Source organism: Aythya marila, assembly GCF_965140915.1.
Source record: "Aythya marila genome assembly, chromosome: 5".
Lineage (NCBI taxonomy): Eukaryota > Metazoa > Chordata > Aves > Anseriformes > Anatidae > Aythya > Aythya marila.
Genome location: NC_139046.1, coordinates 26747824 through 26769726, shown reverse-complemented (window position 1 = coordinate 26769726; position 21903 = coordinate 26747824). Strand labels below are relative to the sequence as shown.

At 44.5% G+C, this 21903-nt stretch overlaps 2 protein-coding genes across 7 annotated transcripts in view; one reads left to right on the top strand and one right to left on the bottom strand.

Moving 5' to 3' along the window:
* Positions 1-89: 89 nt before the first annotated feature.
* On the bottom strand, positions 90-7631 carry GSTZ1 (glutathione S-transferase zeta 1). Of its 3 annotated transcripts, none has more exons than XM_082761259.1 (9): positions 7217-7252; positions 6174-6225; positions 5194-5261; positions 4542-4622; positions 3937-4062; positions 3381-3456; positions 2441-2493; positions 1175-1224; positions 90-659 (listed from the first exon to the last, which is right to left on the bottom strand). In XM_082761259.1, exons 1-9 carry the CDS (start codon positions 7235-7237, stop codon positions 533-535), a joined length of 654 nt encoding a protein of 217 aa, XP_082617385.1. In that variant the 5' UTR covers positions 7238-7252; the 3' UTR covers positions 90-532. The 3 variants fall into 3 exon arrangements, with proteins under 3 accessions (XP_082617385.1, XP_082617386.1, XP_082617387.1); XM_082761260.1 differs by lacking the exon at positions 7217-7252 and adding an exon at positions 6743-7158 and having other exon boundaries at positions 92-659; XM_082761261.1 differs by lacking the exon at positions 7217-7252 and adding an exon at positions 7518-7631 and having other exon boundaries at positions 95-659.
* POMT2 (protein O-mannosyltransferase 2) overlaps positions 7287-21903 on the top strand; it is a 29703-nt gene continuing 15086 nt past the window's right edge. For 2 of the 4 annotated variants that reach the window (XR_014317583.1, XM_082761256.1), the window contains exons 1-12: positions 7289-7571; positions 7734-7818; positions 8637-8741; positions 9883-9991; positions 10179-10287; positions 11986-12145; positions 14832-14938; positions 15912-15994; positions 16856-16965; positions 19067-19133; positions 20015-20087; positions 21588-21666. Coding sequence is in view for 3 of the 4 variants with exons in the window: in XM_082761256.1 (XP_082617382.1) it covers positions 7345-7571; positions 7734-7818; positions 8637-8741; positions 9883-9991; positions 10179-10287; positions 11986-12145; positions 14832-14938; positions 15912-15994; positions 16856-16965; positions 19067-19133; positions 20015-20087; positions 21588-21666 (1314 nt within the window). In the remaining variant the exon portion in view is untranslated. Of the gene's footprint in view, positions 7572-7733; positions 7819-8636; positions 8742-9882; positions 9992-10178; positions 10288-11985; positions 12146-14831; positions 14939-15911; positions 15995-16855; positions 16966-19066; positions 19134-20014; positions 20088-21587; positions 21667-21903 lie in introns of all 4 variants that reach the window. The other 2 variants (XM_082761258.1, XM_082761257.1) reach the window with 2 other exon arrangements.

Below are 21903 nucleotides of genomic sequence, written 5' to 3'. Positions count from 1 at the left end.
GGAATAAACTCTCAGCTGTCAGGTATTAGCCCTTACTGCTCATATCCATGGCATTGAGGATTATGCCATAGCTCTAAGGCAGCTGCAAGGACAAGAGGTGTGCTGCATTAGCAGTGCACTGTGTATGCTGTTCCTTTATGTCCTTTCTAGAGACAGTGGAGAGAAGCCCCTGTGTGGAATCTGGAATTGGTTTAACGCCCCTTAGATGTCTATGGCTACATACCACAGTCCAAAGCTATACAAAGAGGGCTTCTGATAATTCCTTTCTGATGTTTCTGCTTTAATCTGTTTCATGGACATACAGAAGTTAGAAAAATATATTCAGAAGTAGCTGCAAGCTTCCTAGCACAGGCACAGCTTCTGTAATTCCTTGAGGCTACTTCTGCAGCAATAAGGCTTTCCTCTGTCCTTCCCATCAAAGTGACAGTGAGACATGAGTACAGGGCTTCTGGCTGGCACCAAGTCCTACTCGAGCTGTGGCTGTTGTCCCCTTTGCCATTCCAGCTTACTTGATTTAATGGGTAGAAGGGCTTCAAGCTCGCAACTCTGCAGGAGTGTCTGGTTGCCGGGATGGGTGGCTTACTTTGAATGCCTCTAGCTCCAGGAGAGCTTTGTTTATTCTAGTTATTGTGGGATATGGACCCAGATCCACATTGAATCTGCAAAAGGAAGAGGATTTGTGAGGTACAATCAGCCAGCCAGTGCAGCGCTGAGCAGGATAGAGCAGTGTGCTGTGCCTGCCCAGTGTGGGTGAATCTCATAGGCTGGGGTGCATTTGCCTTAAGAAAAAAGATTAATTCCTGTAGGTTTAAAAATAAATGGTAGAGGAAAGTTAGGCTACTTATTTCCTCCAAGTTCAGTAGGTTTTTACATAGTGTTCAGCTTATGGTAAGAGGGCACTATGGCTTGCCAGGAAATCTCTCAGTCACTACTTGCATAGGTTTAGGCTTTTCAACAAATATAGCCAGATTACTCTCCCCCACCCCCTACCCCACATGCAGAGTAAGCATAAGACAAAGAGGGAGAGAGGATGTGGGGTGCAAGCAGCCTTAGCTTTCCTAAGGACATAAATCAGGTTTCCTACAGGGACCCCTGAGAAGACAACCCAGCTTATTATTTCCAAGATTAGGTGCCCTTAAAGAGTACCTAAGGCTAACAGTTGAGCATTAATTACCTTTCAGCATTGGCAACTTGAGGCACCAAGCACAGATCAGCCATGGAAACCTGCAAATGGAGCACAGAGAAAAGGGGTCAGTAATTACGCTATCAGCCAGTAGCATCTGATAAGATTTCTTAAGTTGTTTTGTTGTGTAGAGCTCATTATTTAAATGAGCTTAAATACCACAAGGTACAAGGACAGGAAACTTACAGAAATCACTAATACAAGAAGTTATCAGCCTTTAGGGATCTTGGTATTTACCAGCTGATCATGATGACCTCAAGCATACACTGCTTCTATAGCAACCACCACTGAGCAAACAAGTCTGCTGGCAAGCTGCAGAGGGAGCAGACTAGGCTGTGTGTGTTGCATAGCTGGGAAAAGATGTGTAAATTTCACCTGTTTGCATTGCAGGAGCATCAAAAAACTCCCAACAAGAATCAAGACCAGCTGAATGATAGGGCTTTTGCACACAAGCTCAGGGATGCATTCTGAAAAGACTGAGGGATAATATATTTAGCTGCCTATCTGCACAAAAGATGCCCACACCATTCTCCAGGTCATGGAACTCCGGGCACCGTTTTGGGAACACATTTTTCAGCATAAGATCTCATTAACTAGTCTTTGCCCATCAAGAGCTCCACAATGCTCCTGCTGTACAATCCTCTGCATCACAGGATATTGCAGGAGCCTTCCTTTTCTGCCAGCCTTTTATAGGAAACATCTGATTGCCCACTAAACAGGGCAGTTAAATGGAAAAGACCTAAATGACCCTTGCTTGGAAAGGGTCAGAACAGCTTGCATGCAATTTCTTTCTAAAATCTGCCCATGATAAAACTGAAGAGACAGAGCAGGAAAATTATACAACTTGGTTAAAGCTCACACAGGACCAAGTTACAAAATGAATCTGTTTCTTGAGCCAAGCTTTGTCCCTACAACAGGACACTTTGAACTCCAAATCTACTAAGGATGAAAGATATTTAAACTGTTCCCACATCATTTAGTGGCAGCCAGTTCCCAGATCCTAGATAGAGCTGCAAATCTGGCTATGAGTATGTTATAGGCAGGAACAAATAAACATCTTTGTAACTATTTGCAAGTCAGTAATGGCCAAAGTAGGCTCCATGCAGCTGTTTTTCCTGTGGTGTAGGCACAGTATGTAACTTCAGATACGGGATGTGGTTGTGCTGTCTCTCCACAACTAATTCCCTCTTCTAGCTTACGTAATATGCTGGGGCTTCCAGTTCTCCAGTGATACACAACACTTTCTCAGGTATTTACCTCATCGCCCACACAGTAGCGTCCAGCAGTCTGTTGCAGAACCTGTTCCAGTGCTGTCAAGAGAGGGTGCATTGGAGTAAGGCATTGAAAACTCATTTGGAAGGAACCCCAGAGACCTTTTAGACTGGGAATTGTGAACAAGAGCATTTCAGCTCTGAGCTGAGGATGAAAAAGGAGCAATCTGGGGCAGAATCTAGGAAGTAGAAAGAACAGAAATCCTACAACAGCACAGTTATGGGAGTCTTTAGTGTCCTTCAGCATTTTAGTACCCAGGGTGATTTCAGCTGTTTTGGGCAATGCAGCTGAAATACTAAGAGCACAATGTGGAGATATGCGAGAGTGGGAAGGAGAAAAATTACAAAGATTCGGTCAGTTTGTATCTATCTAGAAGTGAAGATAGGCCTGTCATTCTAGCGTATGGGCAAAAGGGTTCTGAGGAAACAAAAAGCTCTGTGTTTCTCATTGGGAAGTACAGAAATACTTGCTGAATTCTACTTGCTGAATTCTGTGGGAGTTTGCCATCAGATGTCTTTTGTATACAGAAAAAAAATCATGCCAATATTGGTTGATAGAACTTCAAAGCGAAAGCCACTAGTTTGGGAGCAGCTGGGTGAGAAGCAGAAGTGCTGTCAGCCCTTGTGCTTCAGGGTGAATCAACTGCTGCAGTGTAGAGAACAGCCCGAGGCTTTCCCTCTTCTCTGTGTAGCACTGGAAGTACACTATGGACAGTATTTTCCCTCCAAGACCCTGGAGAGCTAGCAGTCCTCGACATGGGATTCTGGGTAAGAAGAGCATTTTGTCTCCCAGCAGGGTAGAACCCAGCACAAGAGCCTAAGGCAATCTGTTGTTCTGGTTGAGGACAAAGTAGGGCCCCTGTGTGCTATACCACAGAGTTTTGAAGGGTACTCAAAGTGTGGATCATTTTGCAGACAGGATGTACCTTGGAAGCCAGACGCAATGCACTTCTGAGCCCATTCTGTTTTTCTCTCCCCCATTTGTTTCAGGACGCTCAAGTTCTGTGAAGGTAAGCGATCTCCAGGTTAGATTGACTGCAGTTGGCAGGGAGGAGGGATGAGGAGGTGCCAAACCTGAGTGCCCTGCCTGACCTCACCCTCAGTGAACGATGCACCCTGCTCACTTTCTCTCCTGGGTCTGTTTTGTAATAGCAGCTGTCAGGGTATCCCTTTTGCCTGTGCCCTTAGGGTCACTCCTTCTTCCTACAACATTGTAGACCCTGCAGTGAAACCGTATGAATCACAGATACGGGTTCAGTTGTTCCTGGAAAGAACCCTGGGGTGCTGTGGGATTTTCTTTGTATGAAATCCTGTTGCCATTCACAGATTAGGCAGAGGCTAAGTACAGATTTCATTTGCTAACACACAGTCTTCAGGTCTGCCACTCTACTGGCCAGCAGCAGAGACTGAGCTTTGAACACATGCAGACTCCTGGAAATCCATTCTGTTTTTCTCATTTGTATGGATATGAAAAAGCAATACCTGGAGTGGCTGAATGCCAGAGGCGATGTGATCCGAGATCATTCTGACTTGGGCTCTCTTCTTTGGATCTTGGGGCAGGAGTCTGGGGTTAGGACGCGTGTCTTCTAAATAATGAATTATAGCTAGCTGTAATGAACAAAGAGATAAGGGGAGGTTACTGGCGAGCAGAGGAAACGTATGCATCCTGAACACCTAGGAAAGGAGAATTTCTGGCTGGTCCAGCAGAATAAAACAGCTTTTGAATGGAGTTTGTTACTAATCCAAGCAACTGCATATCCCCTTGGATGTTTGGTTGGGATCTTCTGATTTGTCCCTGCTGTAATTTCACGCAAACCCTGGCACAGCCTTCTAAACCAGACTACACACTGTTCAGTATAAGGTGGGATTTTGAACCAAAGCCAAGTTGAGTTTAAATAGGAGTTTCCTAGTAGGAACTACATGCTTTTTCTACCCCCAAGTGGGATTCTTTTAGTTATCACAAATGCCTTAAGTTTTGTAATGCACAAAGGAAAGCTCTGGGGGAAGACACAAAGAAAAGCCTTCCCCTCCAGCCTGGGCAGCAGGCTAGGGGTGAATGACTAGCAAGAAAGTGGCTGTTAACTCACCGACTGAGAAAGGGTGATGCCATCAATTTTCAAGGCTGGGACTTGCTGCATTGGATTCACTGCTTTAAATTCAGCAGAAAGCTGTGGAAATGAACCTGAGATTACTGCAACCAGAAATTATTCTTCTTTTCTTCCCCTTGAACTCAGTTAGCAATTTTTTTTTCTTGTTTTAACCTGACTTTTCCCTCTACCTCAGTAGTAATATTCATGGTACATTACACTATACTGTTAGCCTACAGCAAGTTCTTGCTGGGGCTCAGGGATCACTGCATCCATGGCCAGACTGCCTTACGTCTTTATAAACCATCAGTACAAGCTCAGGATGGGTGGTACCACAGCAGTGTTACTATTACCATTCTAGCTCTCCAACTCCATCTCAGCCTATAATGGCACATCAAGCTTCCTCATCAAGATCCTCAGCCTTACGAAATTCAGTCACCGATGTTTAAGGCAGAGGAGAAAACCTGTGGTCTCCTGCAGTCATCTTCTTCTGCCTTGCATGCCAGGGAACACTGTTTGAAAGCACCTATTACAGAGAAGCAGTGTGGAATGCAGTGACTTTCCCTGTGAACGTTCTAGTGCTGATCACAATTCTCCTGATGATCCCCAAGTTCAGTACCCCTGGAGGGACCAACAGTAGCTGTATCCTTACCTGCTGCCCCCCATCCTTCAGGAGGTTCACTGGCACCTGGTCATAGGCAATCCCTTTCAGAGCCAGTGCTAGGGAGAACAGAGAACACAGCTTCAGACAGGCACGCTGAGGCAAGTTTCATTTTCTCAGGGAAATGTTACCATCTCCATTTGGGAAAAAAAGAAGGCTTTAAAAGTAGAAAAGACCCTATCCCTTGAGAAAAGGCAGCTTGAATCCAATGAGAAGATAGTGATCTTTGAAAAATCAAGTGCAAACGAAGGACCAAAGCACAAAAGATCAGTCCTGGCAAAAACACTGACAAGCTTTGTCGTTCTTTGCAACATAGCCCTTCCTGATGGGGGGCTTAGGCAGGGCAGGGGATCCAGTTTTCGCCTGCCAAATCATTTTCCAAGCTATCTCAGTCTAAGCAGGGTCCATTCTCAGGACCTGCTTAGCTCTCAGGATCAAGGCAGATCACAGTCTGATGCAGTACGTATGTACAGCAGAATGTAGGGTACCACTAAATAATGCGGCAGAAACAGCCATCTGCATCATGTTAGCTTTACAAAAGGAGTCATTCTCTCTAACTAGCTGCACAGACAAATCTCCAAAAAATACCAAGGGAAGGGAAAAATCTTCCAAAGCCCATCAAGCAGGGCTTGTCCACAGGCAAGGAACTGCTGCTGCTTCTGCCCTCTAGTTTGGAGTCTAGGTAGAAGTTTGCAGAAACCATGTACTCCACTCCCGCTTCCCACTGCCTCTTGAATGTCAGATGGCTACAGGAGATACTCTCAGATTCTGTGCTAAGTGGAAATCCTCCAGTCTGCTCCTACCCCTTCCCCCAGCTCGAGGTACGCTGTGGTGTTCCCTCCCACTCTAGAGAAGGTGGAGAAAATGCAATGTCACTGTCCCAGGTTCATGTTTGCTGATTTCTCTCTTAATAAGTGACTGATTAATTCAGTTAGTGAAGGGGAGGATGCTGCAGTAAAACTGGAACTTACCAATTCTCACTCTCCATGAACAGGAGCTTCGGAAATAGCCATAAAGTATCGGCTGAGGAGAGAAAGATAAAGTAGTTATATGGTGGGAATAAAAGAATATTTTAAGGGGCCCAGTGCATTTCAGGAGGTTTAGTATACAGCAGAGCAAGTTTTGCCAGAGGAGGGTGCCTTTCTGGAAGTGACTGTTCCTGTTCTGGGTGTACAGGTTGTGCCACTGCTTTTCATGCTGGCTCTCTAATTAGTTTCGTCTGTTTCTAAACACACACAACCAATCTTAAAATTATCCCCTACAACGTTTCCCTCTTTGCTCCTACCAGATGCTGCTGACTGCTGTGCTGTCACGGATTCTTGAAGCAAATTCCCCACTGATTTTGCCAAGCACCTGCACTGGGCACTTGAGTGGCATCAAATCGCTTTTCCAGCCACGGAGGGCAGGGCCAGACCTCCTTCTAAGTGAGAGGAGCTCCTGCTGCTCAGGGTCAATGCTAAGATTGCAGGCAGCTCACCTGCACCCGGACTGCAGCACCGAGGCGGCTCTCCCAGGTGCTTTCACCCACCCAAGCGCTCACCTTTTCCGATGCCATGGTCACTGCGTGCAGTGTGCTCCAGGAAATACAAATCGCCCCTCGCCTCTCCCTGTTACCTCAGCTGGGGGGGGGAAGGCTTTATGCTAAAGCCAATGAGAAGAGGACCATGCCCCCACATCTGTGCCCAGGACACGCAAACACAGCCAGGCAGGTTGAAAACTTTGAACTGTAGCCAGCTGCACAGGCTGTGGGTGTCAGAGCTCACTGACGTGCTGAGAGGTCGGGAAGACATCTGGGGACCTGGCTGCTGCCTCGAGGCGTTTGCTCTGAATAAATAGGACAGCCACAGCGACTGGCAGGCTCTCAGCAGCTGCCAGTGCAATAATAACACACCCCTGGGAATCAAACTGAAGAAACTGAAGCCACGTGCGGAATTTCTGCAGAAAAGAAGAGAAAAAGACGAGAACCGCCCACTGCCCCCCTCCTCCCACCGCGCTGGGCCTCAGCCCCCGCTACCTTAGCTACGGCCGAGCTCATGGCGGCGGCCCCCAGGACTACAATTCCCGGCGTGCCCCGCGCCCCTCCCCCGCCTCCATTTGCCGTGCGGCCGCCGCGTCCCGCCGGGCCCCCGCCGAGCCCCCGCCATGCCGCCGCCGGGGGGCGGCCGCGCCGGGCCGGGCCCGCTGCGCTCCCGGGGCTCCCGCCGGCAGCCGGGGCCCCCCCCGCCCCCGCGGGCCGCCTCCCCCCGTCCCGCCTCGCTCGCGGCTCGGCCGCCGGCCGGCCCGGCGGGGTCGCGGTCGGTGCTGGCTCTCGTCACCCTGCTCAGCTTCGCCTCCCGCTTCCACCGCCTGCCGGAGCCGCCGCACGTCTGGTACGGGCACGGCGCGGGCTGCGGGCGCCCCGTCAGGTTGACGGGTTGTGCCGCGTGGGCTGCGTGGCACTGACCCCCTGTAAGATTAAAAAGTACGGGGAATAAAGGACCTCCCTGGGTGTTTTTGTCTTCAGGGTTGTGTGTTGTGTCTGTCTTTTCCAGTTGGGATGAAACCCACTTCGGGAAGATGGGGAGCTACTACATCAACCGGACCTTCTTCTTCGATGTCCACCCTCCGCTGGGGAAGGTAAACGGCCCCGCTGCGTTCAGGAGGCGGGGGGAGCCCACAGCACCCTCCCCTCCCCTCCCCTTCCCCTCCCCTCCCCTCCCCCCTGGCCAAATGGCAGCGGCCCCCAAGCTGCTGGTGTCATGGTATTAGCGTTTTGCATTCAGAGTTTCAGCTTGCAGCTTTTCTTCTCTGGGAAAATGCTTCGAGGATGGGAAAGCAAAACTGTGTTGCCTGTTGGGTGTTGGAAAGGCTCAGGCAGATGGAAGTTAAAAGATGAATGTGAGACCTGTGTGGTCTGGAGGGGTGTCTAATCAGGGCGTACAGATCAGAGGAGCCAGTTTCTGACAGCCTGTGTGCAAATCAGGTGCCTACCACAAAGGGCCTTGAGAGCCCTGAGCTGCTGTTCAGGAACAGAAGAACTTGTTCTAGCAGCAAAGGAAGTTTTGTGCAGTGTTGATGATGGTTCCTTCTACCTCAGGTTGTCTTTCTTTCAGTCTGAACCCCCTTAAACTGTGGGAATAGGGAGCTAGGGGATAATCTGTGGAGACAGAATTCTCTCTGATAAATCCCACATGTGGTTACTTCTCCTGAGCCTGCAGTTGTACTTAGAGTCAGCCAAAGTCCTTATGAGCCCTTCTGATGTTGCTTTTAGACAAGGGCAACATGGATGCTATGGATTCTGTACAGAAACTGTTGTTTGGAGATGTGTCTGAATTCAGTTGTTATCACATGAATCAAACTTGGCTTGTATGCAAATCTTAACAACTGCTGGTTTGGATTCTCCCTCCAGTGTGATTCCCTGAACGTTTTTTTCACTTTTTTATTTGTTTCTGCAGATGCTGATTGGACTTGCTGGCTACCTTAGTGGATATGATGGCACATTTCCATTCCAAAAGCCAGGAGACAGATACGAACAGCACAACTACATGGGAATGAGAGGGGTAAGGCGTTACAGGCTAGTATCAAGCTTTTTAGCTCTCCTGTGCTTTTCAGTAAGAGTATTACGTCTTCAGAGCAGCTTTAGTGGATTAGGTCAGAGGTCTCTTTAGCCTTGTGCCTTGTCTCTAAGCTCCTTAGAAAAGTGTTGGTGGCTGTATTGTGAATAAGTCCTGGCGTCTAGCTGTGACAGGCCGGGTGAAAAAGAGAGGTGATTCTCGAGGGAATCTCTTGCTACTAATTAGAGGGACTAGACTCCTGAGTAGGAGGGATATATTGCCTGTCCTACAAGGGGATTGTTGCTGAGCTTGGGCTTCTCCTCACCCTGTCGTGCCTGGCTATTCTGCTGGAGTCCCTGCTGGCTAAGATACCAGGGATTTCAGGAAAGCCAGGATCATTTGCTGCCACCTCCAGTGACACTGAGCTGAATGAGCTGATGGCAGGAATTACTGTTCAGTGGTATTCTACCTGAAACTATGGCTCTGCTGTTACCCAGGAAGACCTAGAGCCATAAACCTGGCAGCAGATAACACAGGTCAAAAGACGAAAGTTGCCAGTTGCTGGTGCCTAGAAAGAAGGATGAAAACAGGAAGGTCTGTTTTCTTGGTTTACTTTCCAAGTCTCCAGCAATTTGTAGCTCTGTTGCCCTGAGTCTGAAGTGGGAGAAGTGCTAAAGAGGGAGAATTTCATTGTGATGCTGCTTTCTTTTGTGTTGATCTGTTCTTCGTCCTCCAACTACTCTCGCTCTCATTTGAGAAGAGGAGGTGATATTGGTCTGCTAAAGATGTAAGATACAATATATTCTGTTCTTAGATTTCATATGCTAATATCTTGTTAAAATGAGTTGAGCCTGATGGATGTGTAATGTGTCTACTTGACATATGTTTTTATCGATACCTGGTGTAGTCTAGAAAGAGAATGACTAACTGTTGTTGCTGACACCTCTAGAGACAGAGCAGAGTAAGCAGCTGTTCTCTGCATGGTATCTTTGAGCATTCAGCTTTTTCTGATGATCTGAGTCAGTTCAGTAACTGCAGCACCCCCTGTAATTGGTGGGTATATAGCATGAAGGAAGGGAAAGGGGTTGTGTGTGTTTGTGTTCACCTTGGCGAGAGGTATAACTTCTCCCATAATCTTTTCCCGCAGTTCTGTGCGTTCCTTGGCTCCTGCCTGGTTCCCTTCGCCTACCTCACGGTGCTGGAACTGTCCAAGTCGCTGCCAGCAGCCTTACTCACAGCTTGCATCCTTATTTTTGGTAGGTGTTGCTGCTACAGCAAAATCGAACAGGTTAATTGTTCAGAGGGCTTCATTTCTGGATCATCATGACTTACCTTGCAGGATACTGTGCTTAATGAGAGAGGCTTTCAGAAGCCAAGTTACTCTGTTTTATATGACGATTTTTAATTGGCAGTCCCATTTCTGACATCTGTGTCTCTCTGCAGATACGGGCTGTATTACTTTGTCCCAGTATATTCTGCTGGACCCCATTCTGATGTTCTTCCTGATGGGAGCTGTTCTGAGTATGGTGAAATGTAACGCCTGTGCAGATAGGTAAGATAAAGTGATTTTTTTGTTTGTTTTGTTTTTAAGCTATTGGTACTCAACTTTTACATGAATAAAGTCCTAGAATGTGTCTGACACTTGATAGTCTGGGTGAATGGCTGAGATCAGATTGTTTCAGGAAACTTGGAGGTGAAAATGGCTTGTGGTAGGGGAGATAAAACTGTGAAACAAGGGAGGAAAGTATCATGGCTACAGTAGGCAAGGACGGAAACTTAAATAGATCGTTTTTGCAGGGAAAGGAAACTTCAGCAGAAATAGTTCATGGAACTGCAAATCTTGAAAATGAATGCTAAAGCTTTTAAAAATCCTTGGCAGGAAAGAATGTGGTATAGGGCGTTGTAGGTTAGAAACATAGGAATGAAAGATGTTTATAGCCTGTTTAAAGCTTTGCTCCTTAATGGCAAAAATATTAATATGCCATTTTGACACAGTCGCTTTGTCTCCAGAACACAGAAACACAGCTTAACAGTGACTGTAATCCTGTGAGCATTTAGAAAATCCTGCTAGTCAAGGCAAAGACTGACATTTGTTGTGTTTAAGGAAATTGGTACCAAAAATTTAAGGGAAATAGAGCCAGGATGTTTCTGAATAAAGCAGTTAAATTGCTCAAGATGTTTGCTGTAGACTTGCTGAGAGGGGAGTGATGATTTATAGGAGTCTGGATATGTCAGAAAGCTTCTTTGTGCCTGTGTTGTAGAGAGAACTTACTGCATAATACATCCAGAATTCGAAGGCATAAAAGCTTAGAATATAGTGTTAGATATGAGCATTTTTTGTTTCATGCAATATTTAAGTACTGCTCATATAAGTCTTAGCATGATTGCAGCACACGTGGCTGAAACACAGCCTGCAGCACCAAGTAAGGCCATCTAGGGCTGTCCCCATCTACAACACATCCCCTAGGGAGTGCAGGCACTGAGGTGTAGGGCAGGGTTTGATCAGCTCGCGATGTAGCTCTGTGTGCCTTGACCCGAACTTGTCTCTCATGTCTTGGAAAACAGGATTAGCTCCAACTAGTTCATCTTATGTCAATTAAAAGCCAGCTCTATTGTGTTGTTTAGCAGGGCACAGGGATTTTTAGTCAAAATGCAACTATCAAGGCATCAGGAGTGAGCAGTGAAAAGCTTTTAAATTTCCTGTCATCTTCTCTCATCTTTTCTCTATGGTTCAGTTTTAGTTTAGTTTGTAATTTTATTGCTTTTTGCTGCAGCTTTTGTTTGTTTTTTTTTTTTTTTTTTTTTTGGATAGATGTTCTCCACTGTGGCCTTTCTGCTTTACCGAAAGTGGTAGCTCTATTTGTTCTGTCTTCCACTGTGTCCTTAGCGTTCTGAGTGATGTAAGCTTGCATCTTTATGCAGCAAAAGTCCTAATCTTCAGACTTTACACATGTGGGATTTTCTTTAAACTAGTATTTCAGCTTATACCTGTGTCTGTGTTCCCTCTCTGAAAGGGGAGATAGAGGGCTGCCTAGGCTTAAGTGATGGGCTTGTGTGAAAGGTGTATCAAGTATATCTTTCCATTGTTCTAAAATTAAAGAAAAACATTTCTTCCTATTCCTCATGGGCTCCTGGGAAGAAGATGGAATGTAACTTTGCAGGGTGGTGATCTGGTGTGTGTTTTCCTGATCACAGCTTTCCATTCCTGTAGCCATCATTTACTCTCTGACCTGCTCTGTCTGTCCCGCAGGCCGTTTTCTGCCTCCTGGTGGTTCTGGCTGAGCCTGACTGGGGTGAACCTTGCTGGAGCAATGGGGGTAAAGTTTGTTGGCCTCTTTGTAGTCCTCTTGGTTGGTCTGAACACAATCTATGATCTGTGGGACTTGCTGGGGAACCTCAGCCTGTCACTGGTGAGTGTCAAAAACTTCTCTTTATGCTAAGGGTTTCTTTTGTTTTACATTCTTTTGCCTTTGTAAGTCTCCTAGTTTTTGACAACCGTGGAAGCAAACAGCGATGCTCTGTCTGCAGCAAACAGGCACCTGAGGTAGATGATGAAGATTAAAGGTGAAAGTTACAATGGAAAAATTATTGCTGTACGTTTTTAGGAAACATACTACAACAGGATATGTATCTCATAGGAGCACAAAAAAAGGTTGTGGCTTTTTCCTGAGAGAAACTATTGCCTTTCCAGTTGGATGGATTTTATTTCAGTTTAGGCTGAAAATGCTCATTGGCAATGGCTGTACAACGGCCCAAAGCAAGATTTCCAGTGCTGTTATGTGACCTTCTGAGGAGTACGTGCTACCTGGCAGACAGGCATGTCGTGCAGTGCCTGGTTTACATAAGCAGAGCAAGCTCAGGCTTCATGGGAGTGCAGCAGCCTCGGCTGCATGGCAGTAGCATGCTGTAGTCCATCAGGAGCCATAGGCAAGCTCTGTAACATGCAGTCTCTGTAGCCCGTCCTGAGGATGGAGGGAGCTGTAGGCTGCTTGATTTCACACCACTTAGTTCCTGTGAGTTCTAAGAAATCCCTAGTGTATTTAGGTGCCCTGTTCTAATCTATTGCATTTTGTGTCTGTGGGCTGTGAAATCTGAGAACTATCTTGATATCCCATTTGCTATCTGGCAACCAGCAGGAAAAAAATAGTAATTCTTCAAGCACGCTTTTTAAGAGATGTGCAGTTCTCCTCTTGTCTCAGCCTCTTCTGAAACTTAAAAATCCTGTTTCTTTCACTTACTGCTTTTGCCCTTATCATAAACAGTGGGGGACTTGGGGGACTTTTTCTATTCCTGCTGTGTGATCTGTTTTCTCTGATTAATGTGGATCAACATGGGCTGCAAAGATGCAATGTTCCGGCTCCGGAGAAGCGCTTCTTGAGCAGAGTCAGTTAATTGCATTTGAAATGGAACAAATCCATCATGTCTAAGCTTTCTGCCAGCAGACGGCTGCACAGTGATTTCATTTCTGCTGCTGGCAGCAAAGGCAGCAAGCCCCTGAGTGTTAGAATATGTAAAGAAATTTACTCCAGAAGGTAGATGCTTTCTGAATAACAAAATATTTGGCAGTTGTAGTGCTTGTGAAGAGAGAGGGGGGGAAAAAAAGCGAGGATCAAACCCACAAAGCCTGAATAATTTCTCTCTGCATTTGTTAGGAAACTCTTCATGATTATTTACATGAAGGGTTTTGGAGGCTAATTTGATTGCTAGAATTCTCAGCTTAACTTGGACCGCTCTTCTGTTTTGCTTGGTGTTGTCCTTCATGTGCATTTTCTTTTTGGCCTTTGCATTGACGTCTGTAGTTGTACAAATCTTTTTCACACAGATCAAAGCATATTTCAGTCATTTTGACTGGGGAACTGGAGGTTAGCTCATATGGTGCTGTGCTACAGAAATGTGGTTATGTGCCATCAGTCGGCGTTTTTCCAAGTGTCCAGTGGTTATCAAATGTTCTGCTCAAGAACCTGGGCTGAACAACTGCCTCTTTTGTTGACTTCAGTAGGTTCTTTGTTTTGTAAAATGCTCAGCTCATGGAATCATAGAATATCCTGAGTTGGAAGGGACCCATAAGGATCATCAAGTCCAACTCCTGGCACCGCACGGGTCCACCCAAAATTTTAGACCATTTCTCTTTCCCTGTTACTTCTGAAATCTTTGGCTCTGGTATTAACGGATGGAAAATGATTAGCTTAATGATTGTGTGATAGGAAGAAAAAGGAAGATAGTGTGTTTGCCCTTATCAGCTTTGTAGTTAGATGTGGACATTTAGCAACAATTTTTGCTGTTTAAGCTATTTTCTCCTCCCACAGCTATTTATTACCCATTGTGTGCTTTATATTATGTGCTCTGTTACCTGCAGTGTCAGGAAGATGTGAATGTGCAACCACATATTGGCCACCTGTGTACGAGCGACCTCTCCCAGTGTTTTAAATCAAGTGCTCTGCTTTTGTGTTGAGGCAGCTGAAACGCTCAGAGGATTTGCTGCTGACTTTTCTGTAACTGCTGTCTGAGGAGCATCAAAAGAAGTTGCAGTATTATACTATCTTTGCTAAGTGAGCTGGTTCCTGTGAATGAAGCATATCTAGCCCTCACTGCATCCACATCTGCACTTGTTGGGAGTGGCGTATCTAGAAGCTTGTGCAATCATGTTTTCATTTTCCCTTTTGCTTACCTTTAAGGATTGCTGTTCTAAAAGCCATTTCCTTGCTGTGATTTTATGTCAAGTTGTGTACCACTGGTAAACAGGTTAAGGTCCTTGGTAAACAGGTTAAGGTTCTTGTTTTCAAAGTCTTGTCAATGGGAGCTGCCCAGCCTCCTTCCCTAAAGTTAGGGATATTCAGTAATTGGGGAAATTAAAATGTCCCATTGTCTTTTTTATCTTCCCTCCAAGAGCCTGAAATTTCAAGGTTACCACAGTTCCTCATTTTTGAGATGCACAGCAAACTCTGCCCAAGCTTTTACCTTTCTCTAGGCCTCTTTGAGGTAATTCTGCAGCCTGCTGCGCATGTGTGCATGGCAGACTGCTACTCAGGGTCCTGCAGAGTATGTAGTGGAGTTGTCTGTAGCTACGCTGTTTGATCCAGGTTGTGTTTATTACAGGTCATGTTTGGGAAGCATTTACTGGCTCGTGTACTCTGCCTCATCCTGCTCCCGCTTGCCCTCTACACGACCATGTTTGCTGTTCATTTTACAGTGTTAAATAAAAGGTATTTTATTATTATTTTTTTTTTCCAGTAGAAAAATCATTTGTCTATGCTGTGAATTAAAGACATTGATTATGGATTTCTCCATTTTCAGCATCAGAAGCACAGCCACAAGCTGTGTCTTTGTTTAATTCCCTTCCCAGACTCCTGCATTGTTCTTAGAGAAAGGCTCTGGCTGAGCTGGCAGGGAAACAGAATTTGAGCTTGAGGCTTTGATGTGCCAAGGAAGGATCCTGACCAAACTCTCTATCTTTTTTTCTTCCGTTTCTTTCCTGGACCTGAAAATGTCTCAACTCCATTCCTTTTTGTAACTATAAAAAAAAAAAAAAAAAAAGGCATCGCATTCCTGAAAAAAGCTTTGACTGTGATTAAAAATGTCTAGTAAGTGTGCCCAAAGACTACTCTAAATGTCTACAACTAAGGAATGCTTTTTATGTGGAAGGAGCACAACAGCAATAAAATATGTAATGCTTTCCCACATGCTAATGTTAAGAGATGAGATTAATAAAGCATTTCACCATTAAAGAGAATATAAAATTAAATTTATTATATTTTCAGTTAAGTCAGCTGATTTTACCTCTAACCTATTAGTGGATATGAGACTTCAAGAGCCACAGGGACAGACTTTGTTATATCTGAGCCGACAGTGAGTCAATTTATTTGTTAGAAGAACACCTCCAAAGATGGTTAATGGTGCCAGAAGGCATACATCTTTGTGTTCTCAAGTCCTTCTGACTCTGGGCAATTTCTTGCAAGAATGTGTGTATCGCCTATCTGTTGTGATTCACAGCATTAGAGGTGCATCTAAGGCAAATCCCGTCAGTCTTCTCCTGAGGCCATCTGGTTTTGTCTTTTTTCCTTTTTTTTTTTTTTTTTTTCATTTTCCTTCTGTAAAAACAAATTGGTAGTGCATGATAGTTTTGTATGCTTGTTTTGCCAGATTTCAAATTGACGTGTTCTTTGCTCTATTTTGTAGTGGTCCCGGGGACGGTTTCTTCAGTTCTGCCTTTCAGTCCCAGCTGATCGGGAACAATCTTCACAACGTCTCTGTTCCAGAGCGTGAGTGCCCCAGGGAGTAAAATGCTCTGAGTATTGTCAATATACTTGGGGGTTTAATTAAAAATAACATCACTTGTGAATCAGTGCAGATCATTCCTTTGTGGTCATGGTCAGGTCCATGCTGTTCCTCAGTATGGTTTTATTTATCAGCAGAAAAGAAAAGGGCTGAAAATTAGATTGTGCTTGGTGCACGGTCACTAGCTGTGTCCTCATATTACTTCTTGAGGGAAAGGCACCATTTTGAGGGATTTGACAGTGTTGTATGCATGCAGCTGCTCCCTGTTCTTTTGTTGGCCTTCAGCGTTGCTTTAGACAACAAAAAGACTTGTCCTTGCTCCAGAGCTGCTACTGGGAGATCATCAGGTCCATTCTCCCAGGTGATCCACTTGTGTTGGAGGTTGTGAAGGAAGAAAGTTGTATTAAGGCAGAGTACCAGCTGATAGCTGCCTGAGCTTGCCTCCCTTTCTTCTTGTGTTGCTGTAGGGGTTGGAGGATGGAGTGCTTCAAACTAGTCACGTGCTTTTCAAAATTGATTGTTTTAATTTGACCATCTATGCTTACGGAAAGGTTTCTCAATCCTTTCTCTATGGAAATTGCATACAGTTAACCTAGCACTTCTGTTTATGCTATAACTGGCTGGGAGAATTTTAAAAGGTTCAAATATTGTGTAACAGTTTTACTGAATAGTGGATAGTGATGGAAGATAAGCTTGCAATGAGCTGTTTGGACAGCTCAGGAAGCGAGCTTTCATCAAAACAAAGTAGGACTATACATGCCTAATCAGAGCATCACAGGCTGGCTGTGGGGGACATTTATAGGAGAGCTGCCTTATGCTTTTTTCTCTTGTTCCTTCCTGTTTAGATTTGGCATATGGATCTGTGGTCACGATGAAGAACCTTCGGATGGCAGGGGGATACCTTCACTCCCACTGGCACCTCTACCCAGAGGGCGTAGGGGCTCGCCAGCAGCAGGTTAGTGCCCTGCCTCTGACTACAACCATCTACTCATTCCCGTTGCACTTAACGTTATTTGTCACTGTGACAGGAGCTATGTATTTGCTCAGCACCTGTTATCCTCTCGGTGCCACAGCTGGGTACTTAAAATCTTGAGTAAAAAGGATGCTGAGTAAGAAGGATGCTTGAGAGCCCACCAGCTTGCACCAAAGAGGTGACTTGCAGTAACAAAACTTTATTGCAGTAGCAAGACCATCCTCTGTAGACAGTGGCCATGAGGACTTTAAAATAATGTTCTGTAATGGAAGTGCTGTTGTTACCTCAGGGAAGGCAGTAAAACTTAGGTTTAAAACAAATCTATTACTTTCCCTTATAGGTTTTGTTGCTGTATGTTAAAATCAACAACACCCAGCACTCCTATCTCCTGTTTTCATTCCTGCCATGGGCTCTGTGACCTTAATGTGAATTACTTCCTCTTGTGCCTTGCTTTCCTCATCTGTCAGCAGGGAATTTGTAAGGCTTTGTTCATTAAATTGGTTATCTGTATATTTGTAAGCCATTCATTAGCCATAATGAAAAGTGCTTAGCTGAGCTCTCTAAGGGCTTATATTTAAGTGATAAACCAGTAAATTGAGTATAAAAAAAAAGTATAAATCAGAAACCATATTACTATTGCTAATTAAGTTTTAGAGAAATTAAGTGCATTTCTTATTTTTGTTTATCATCATTAAGCTTCACAAATCTTTGCAGCTTCTGCAGCCTTCCCAAGATAATCTCTGCAGTTTGCTTGTTAGTGTCTAAAAATTGTTCTGAACTCCTTGAAAGTTTCCAAAGAAAAACAAGTGTTTGTTCTTAACTCCATGAAGCCTCTGCTATGAGGAGGAGGTTTTCAAAAACATTTTTTTAATTAATCATCTTCTCCTGTTCTTGTCAACTAAAAATTCTAATACTGTCATGCAACATTGATGTTTATTACTGAATGTGGAGACATAATACCAAAACTTGTTCGAGGATAGGCCAAATTAAAGTGCAGAGCATGCTTCCTGAGAGTGAAAGCAAGCAAGGGGGGTTTGGAGGATCCTGATGAGAGTTTCCTTGAGAGTAAATGGGACAAGGTAGAGACTTCCCTGCCACCCTGTGATCCCTACCCAGAAGGTGGGACAAGTTAGGGGACTGGGTGGTTTTTGGAGTATGGAGAGGGGAAGGGAGTGTAGAGCTTGGAGGAGATTTGGGGGAAGAAAAGATGAAGATTATGATCTCTTTGCTTCCTCCATCACCTCCTCTGATGATGATATGACCTCAAAGTAAGAGATTTTATCTCCAACTCCCCATTTTTCCCACACAAAAATACTCCTGTATGCTCTGCCTCAGTCACCCGTCTGCTGGGCTGTCTGCTTGCATCTGAGTGGGAGGCACAGGTGCGGGGTTGGGATTGGGTCCTGGAGAGTAGGGCTTGCTGCTTCTGCAGCTGGAAGGGGAGAGTGAGCAAAGAGGGCAGAGTTGTCCTGCTGGGAAGGTAACCTCCTGCAGCAGCACCCTTGGGCCCAATAATCTCCCCGGCTCTTGGTAGCAATAAGAGCAGTTACTGTGTGTGAGGCTGAGCAGGCTGGTGAAGATTAGCCGGGTAATAATACTGCTTCAACAGCTGATCCCTGAATCCTTCCGACTTACGATCTTTTGGCAAAAGTATTATGGTTGTCATAAGCAGTCCATTGTCATAAATCTCTACCAGCAATACTAGTGCTGTTTCCTTCTCATACTGGTCAGTGGCTATTCAAAAAGTCCAGATTTCAATACCCTGTTGTTGTAGAAGGAACCTCTAAAGTCAAGCTGTGTGGCTGGAAGCAGTTACTCATGATGCATGTGCACTGCCATTAAGTGTAGTGCTCTAGTGCTCCAGGGTGGATGTGCTGGACCCTGAGTAAAGGGTGGGATCTTGGTTAAGCAGTGGTCAGTAAATAGCTTTCTAGAGTGAAACGCTGTAAAAGTCTTCCCAGGTTTTCCCTGGTTTTCTCTGTTAGTAGTGCATTAATTTGGGGCTTTGATTTGCTGGCAAATTCATCTTTGCTATCACCAGCTTTATTCTTGTTTGGTAGAATAATTTATCCTGTGCTTTTAGGTCACTGCCTACTTACATAAAGATTTGAATAACCTGTGGATTATAAAGAAACATGACTCAGATACAGGTAACAAATACCAGTAAAGAGCCTTTTATAATTGCTGCTTCAGTTGTTAACATAAATATGTTGAGTTCCCTCCAGGGCAAAGTGTCCTTCATAGATAAGAGGAGGGGAGGAGGTAGAACAAGGGGAATCTGACTCCATCTTCATCAACCCTATTTGTATCTACCATTTTTAAATTTTTTTTTTCTCCAGGATGTACAGTAAAAATAAATTAAGCTTTTTTTGGCTGAAGGTTGCACTGACAACTTTTCAGTCAGGTTGGGTTGCCAATAACGGAGAGGAAATTAATCTGAGCTCAGTTAATATTTTGTGGAGTCTGTTATTATGGCTGTGACTCCTGGAGAAGCTGGTTCCCGGTATGTTCTGATACATGGTGTTCAAGTGATTTGCATGGTTGCTTCCTTGGACAATGTAGATTATTGAAGGTGATATTCTCTTGATTTAGAATATCAATTAGTGTAGCTGAGGCATGTTTGGTCTAGGGTAGTTTCCTTTCTGCACCTGCAGCACATATATATATAAATTGACAAGGAATACTCTAAACAACAAAAAAATGCAAGTAACCTGTATATTACAAAACTATAAACAGTCTTACAAGTGTCATTTTATAGTCCATGAAATTAAAACGTAGATATCTAGTTAAGAAGTTCAGTTAGCCTAGCCAGGCATCCTCTTTATTTAAGGGTTCTATGTACTGCTTTGGGTCATGTTACTCTATAGAGTAACCCTCAGGGCTGTTCTTTAAACTAGAGTAGTGATTTACACCAAGCTTACACAAACTATTTTGCCTTGTATTGTCTGCTTGAGGCATGAATGTTCGCAAAAAACCTTGAGACCCTGATTTGTTTGTCAGTGCTTTGGTGTGATTAGTTTTCTTCCTCCAGCAGATCTGTCAGACCCCTCCAGCCCTGTGGAGTTTGTGAGGCATGGAGATATTATTCGCCTGGAACATAAAGAGTAAGGATGATTTCTGGGATGTGAAGAGACTGAGTGATTGAGTAGAACTGGAGGGCAATTTGGCCTGCCAAAGACTACAATGTTAGGCCAGCACAAGCTGGTTCTGTGGCAGAGGTGTCTGTACATCTGCATTGCCAATATGGGCTTTGTGAAGGTTTTCTTCTTTGGTTTGTTTTGAAGTGTGTCTGTAAAATGGGAAACCTTTAACAGAACCATACAGCTTCATTATCAGTACCTACCTAAGTGGCACAGGGATTTGTTCAACTATGTGAGGTGCAATAGCAAAGGCAACTCCTGCAAAGAAGCCATTCAAAACCCATGTTCTGTCATTTTGTGCACAAAAATGACATAAATATCAGCTCTGAGACATTTTCAGTGAAAATGTTGGCTTTTGCCTTTGTGATGAATAAATGAGGGTGACGTAGGGGAGCCCTAGTGACTTGATATTTAATCTTCATCTCATCTAATGTCACAGTGCCATAATGCTCTGTGCTATCACGGCTTTTATTTCTTAACAGAAGTTCTATATTTGTGAGCCTGAAAATCATGTCTTATTGTGTTCAGTATTGCATATTCACAAGTCATTGTGTAAGTCTTCCAAAAAGATTTGAAGACCTTAAAAAATGATACGTTGAACTTTGGGGTTTACTGCTAAGTATACAAAAATGAAAGTGGTAAAATCTTGGTTTGGCAATACTGGGCTTGCTTAACTTACACGTTGGAAGGGAATTCTGCAGAATGGGAGGTAAAACTGCAGCATTAGGGAAAAGATCCAGCAGGTGGCTCTCCTCTCTTTGCAGACAGATTTCATCAAGTGTGGGCAGAGGCTTTGTGTGCAGATAAGGCAGAGAGGGGAAGATGCAGCTGTGTTGTTGGCGAGGGAGATTCATAATATGAGTAAGAACGGACCAGGGTATGGCCTTGCTTTTCTGGTTGCCTCATCTACCAGTCCCTGCTGGAGTGAGAGGCTCCATCTGTGGCTGGTGTAATGGGGGCCACGATCCCCTACCTCAGTAAATCTGACCAAAAGGTACAGTCATTTACCTTAGAAGTAAAAGTGATAATGTAGAGAGGTCAGGATCTTGTTTTGCTTCTTGCAAGAGCAGGACTGTCAGTCCCACCTTTCTCCTTTCATAAGAAGGAAAAAAGCGTGTGTGTGTGTGGACCTCAGGGCAGTTTCACCTACATGTAAATGTTTTTGATTTACGAGCTGTGGTAGATTACCACTTGGAGGTGGTGGTTTATGGCCTGAGGGCTGGATTTATTCATGGTGTCCTTCTTCACTAAAAGTGCCCAGTGTGGCGTAAACTCAGAGTTGCATGGTGGGAAGCAGCTCTTTTGCTCTGTGGCCCCACTACTGTCGGAGCTGTATCTTGCTCTGCCATTCGGTGGTCAAAGTGCTGGTGGCTGTCTCTGAACGCCTTAACCCAAAGATCTTATCACAAATTGATTGAGACATTTTAAAAAACAAACAAGGTTTGACTTTTAATTTAATTCCAGAACTTCAAGAAATCTTCACAGTCACCAGCATGTGGCTCCCCTGACAAGGAAGCATTTTCAGGTCACTGGCTATGGAATAGTAAGTGAATAGCAAGATAAAGCAAAAGCTGTTTGGGTTGGGGGGAGTTCATACTGTGCCAGGGGGATTTATTTCTGCTCTTAGTTTGTTTGCCAGGGTGGTAGATGTAGCTGTAAATCTACAGGATTAGAGGAGAAGTTGGTCTAGTATAAAATAGCTTATCTTATTTAAGGTCTATTTAATATGAACACAGACAAGAACATAACGTAAGCTTTAATGTCAGTCTAGCTTTGGCAG

Coding starts and splice junctions, on each gene's coding strand:
- GSTZ1 (XM_082761259.1), bottom strand. CDS start 7,237: ATGAGCTCGGCCGTAGCTAAG. Junction 6,226..7,216: donor TGAGCTCGGCCGTAGCTAAG/GTAGCGGGGGCT, acceptor TTCTCTCCTCAG/CCGATACTTTATGGCTATTT. Junction 660..1,174: donor CAAGTTGCCAATGCTGAAAG/GTAATTAATGCT, acceptor TTCCTTTTGCAG/ATTCAATGTGGATCTGGGTC.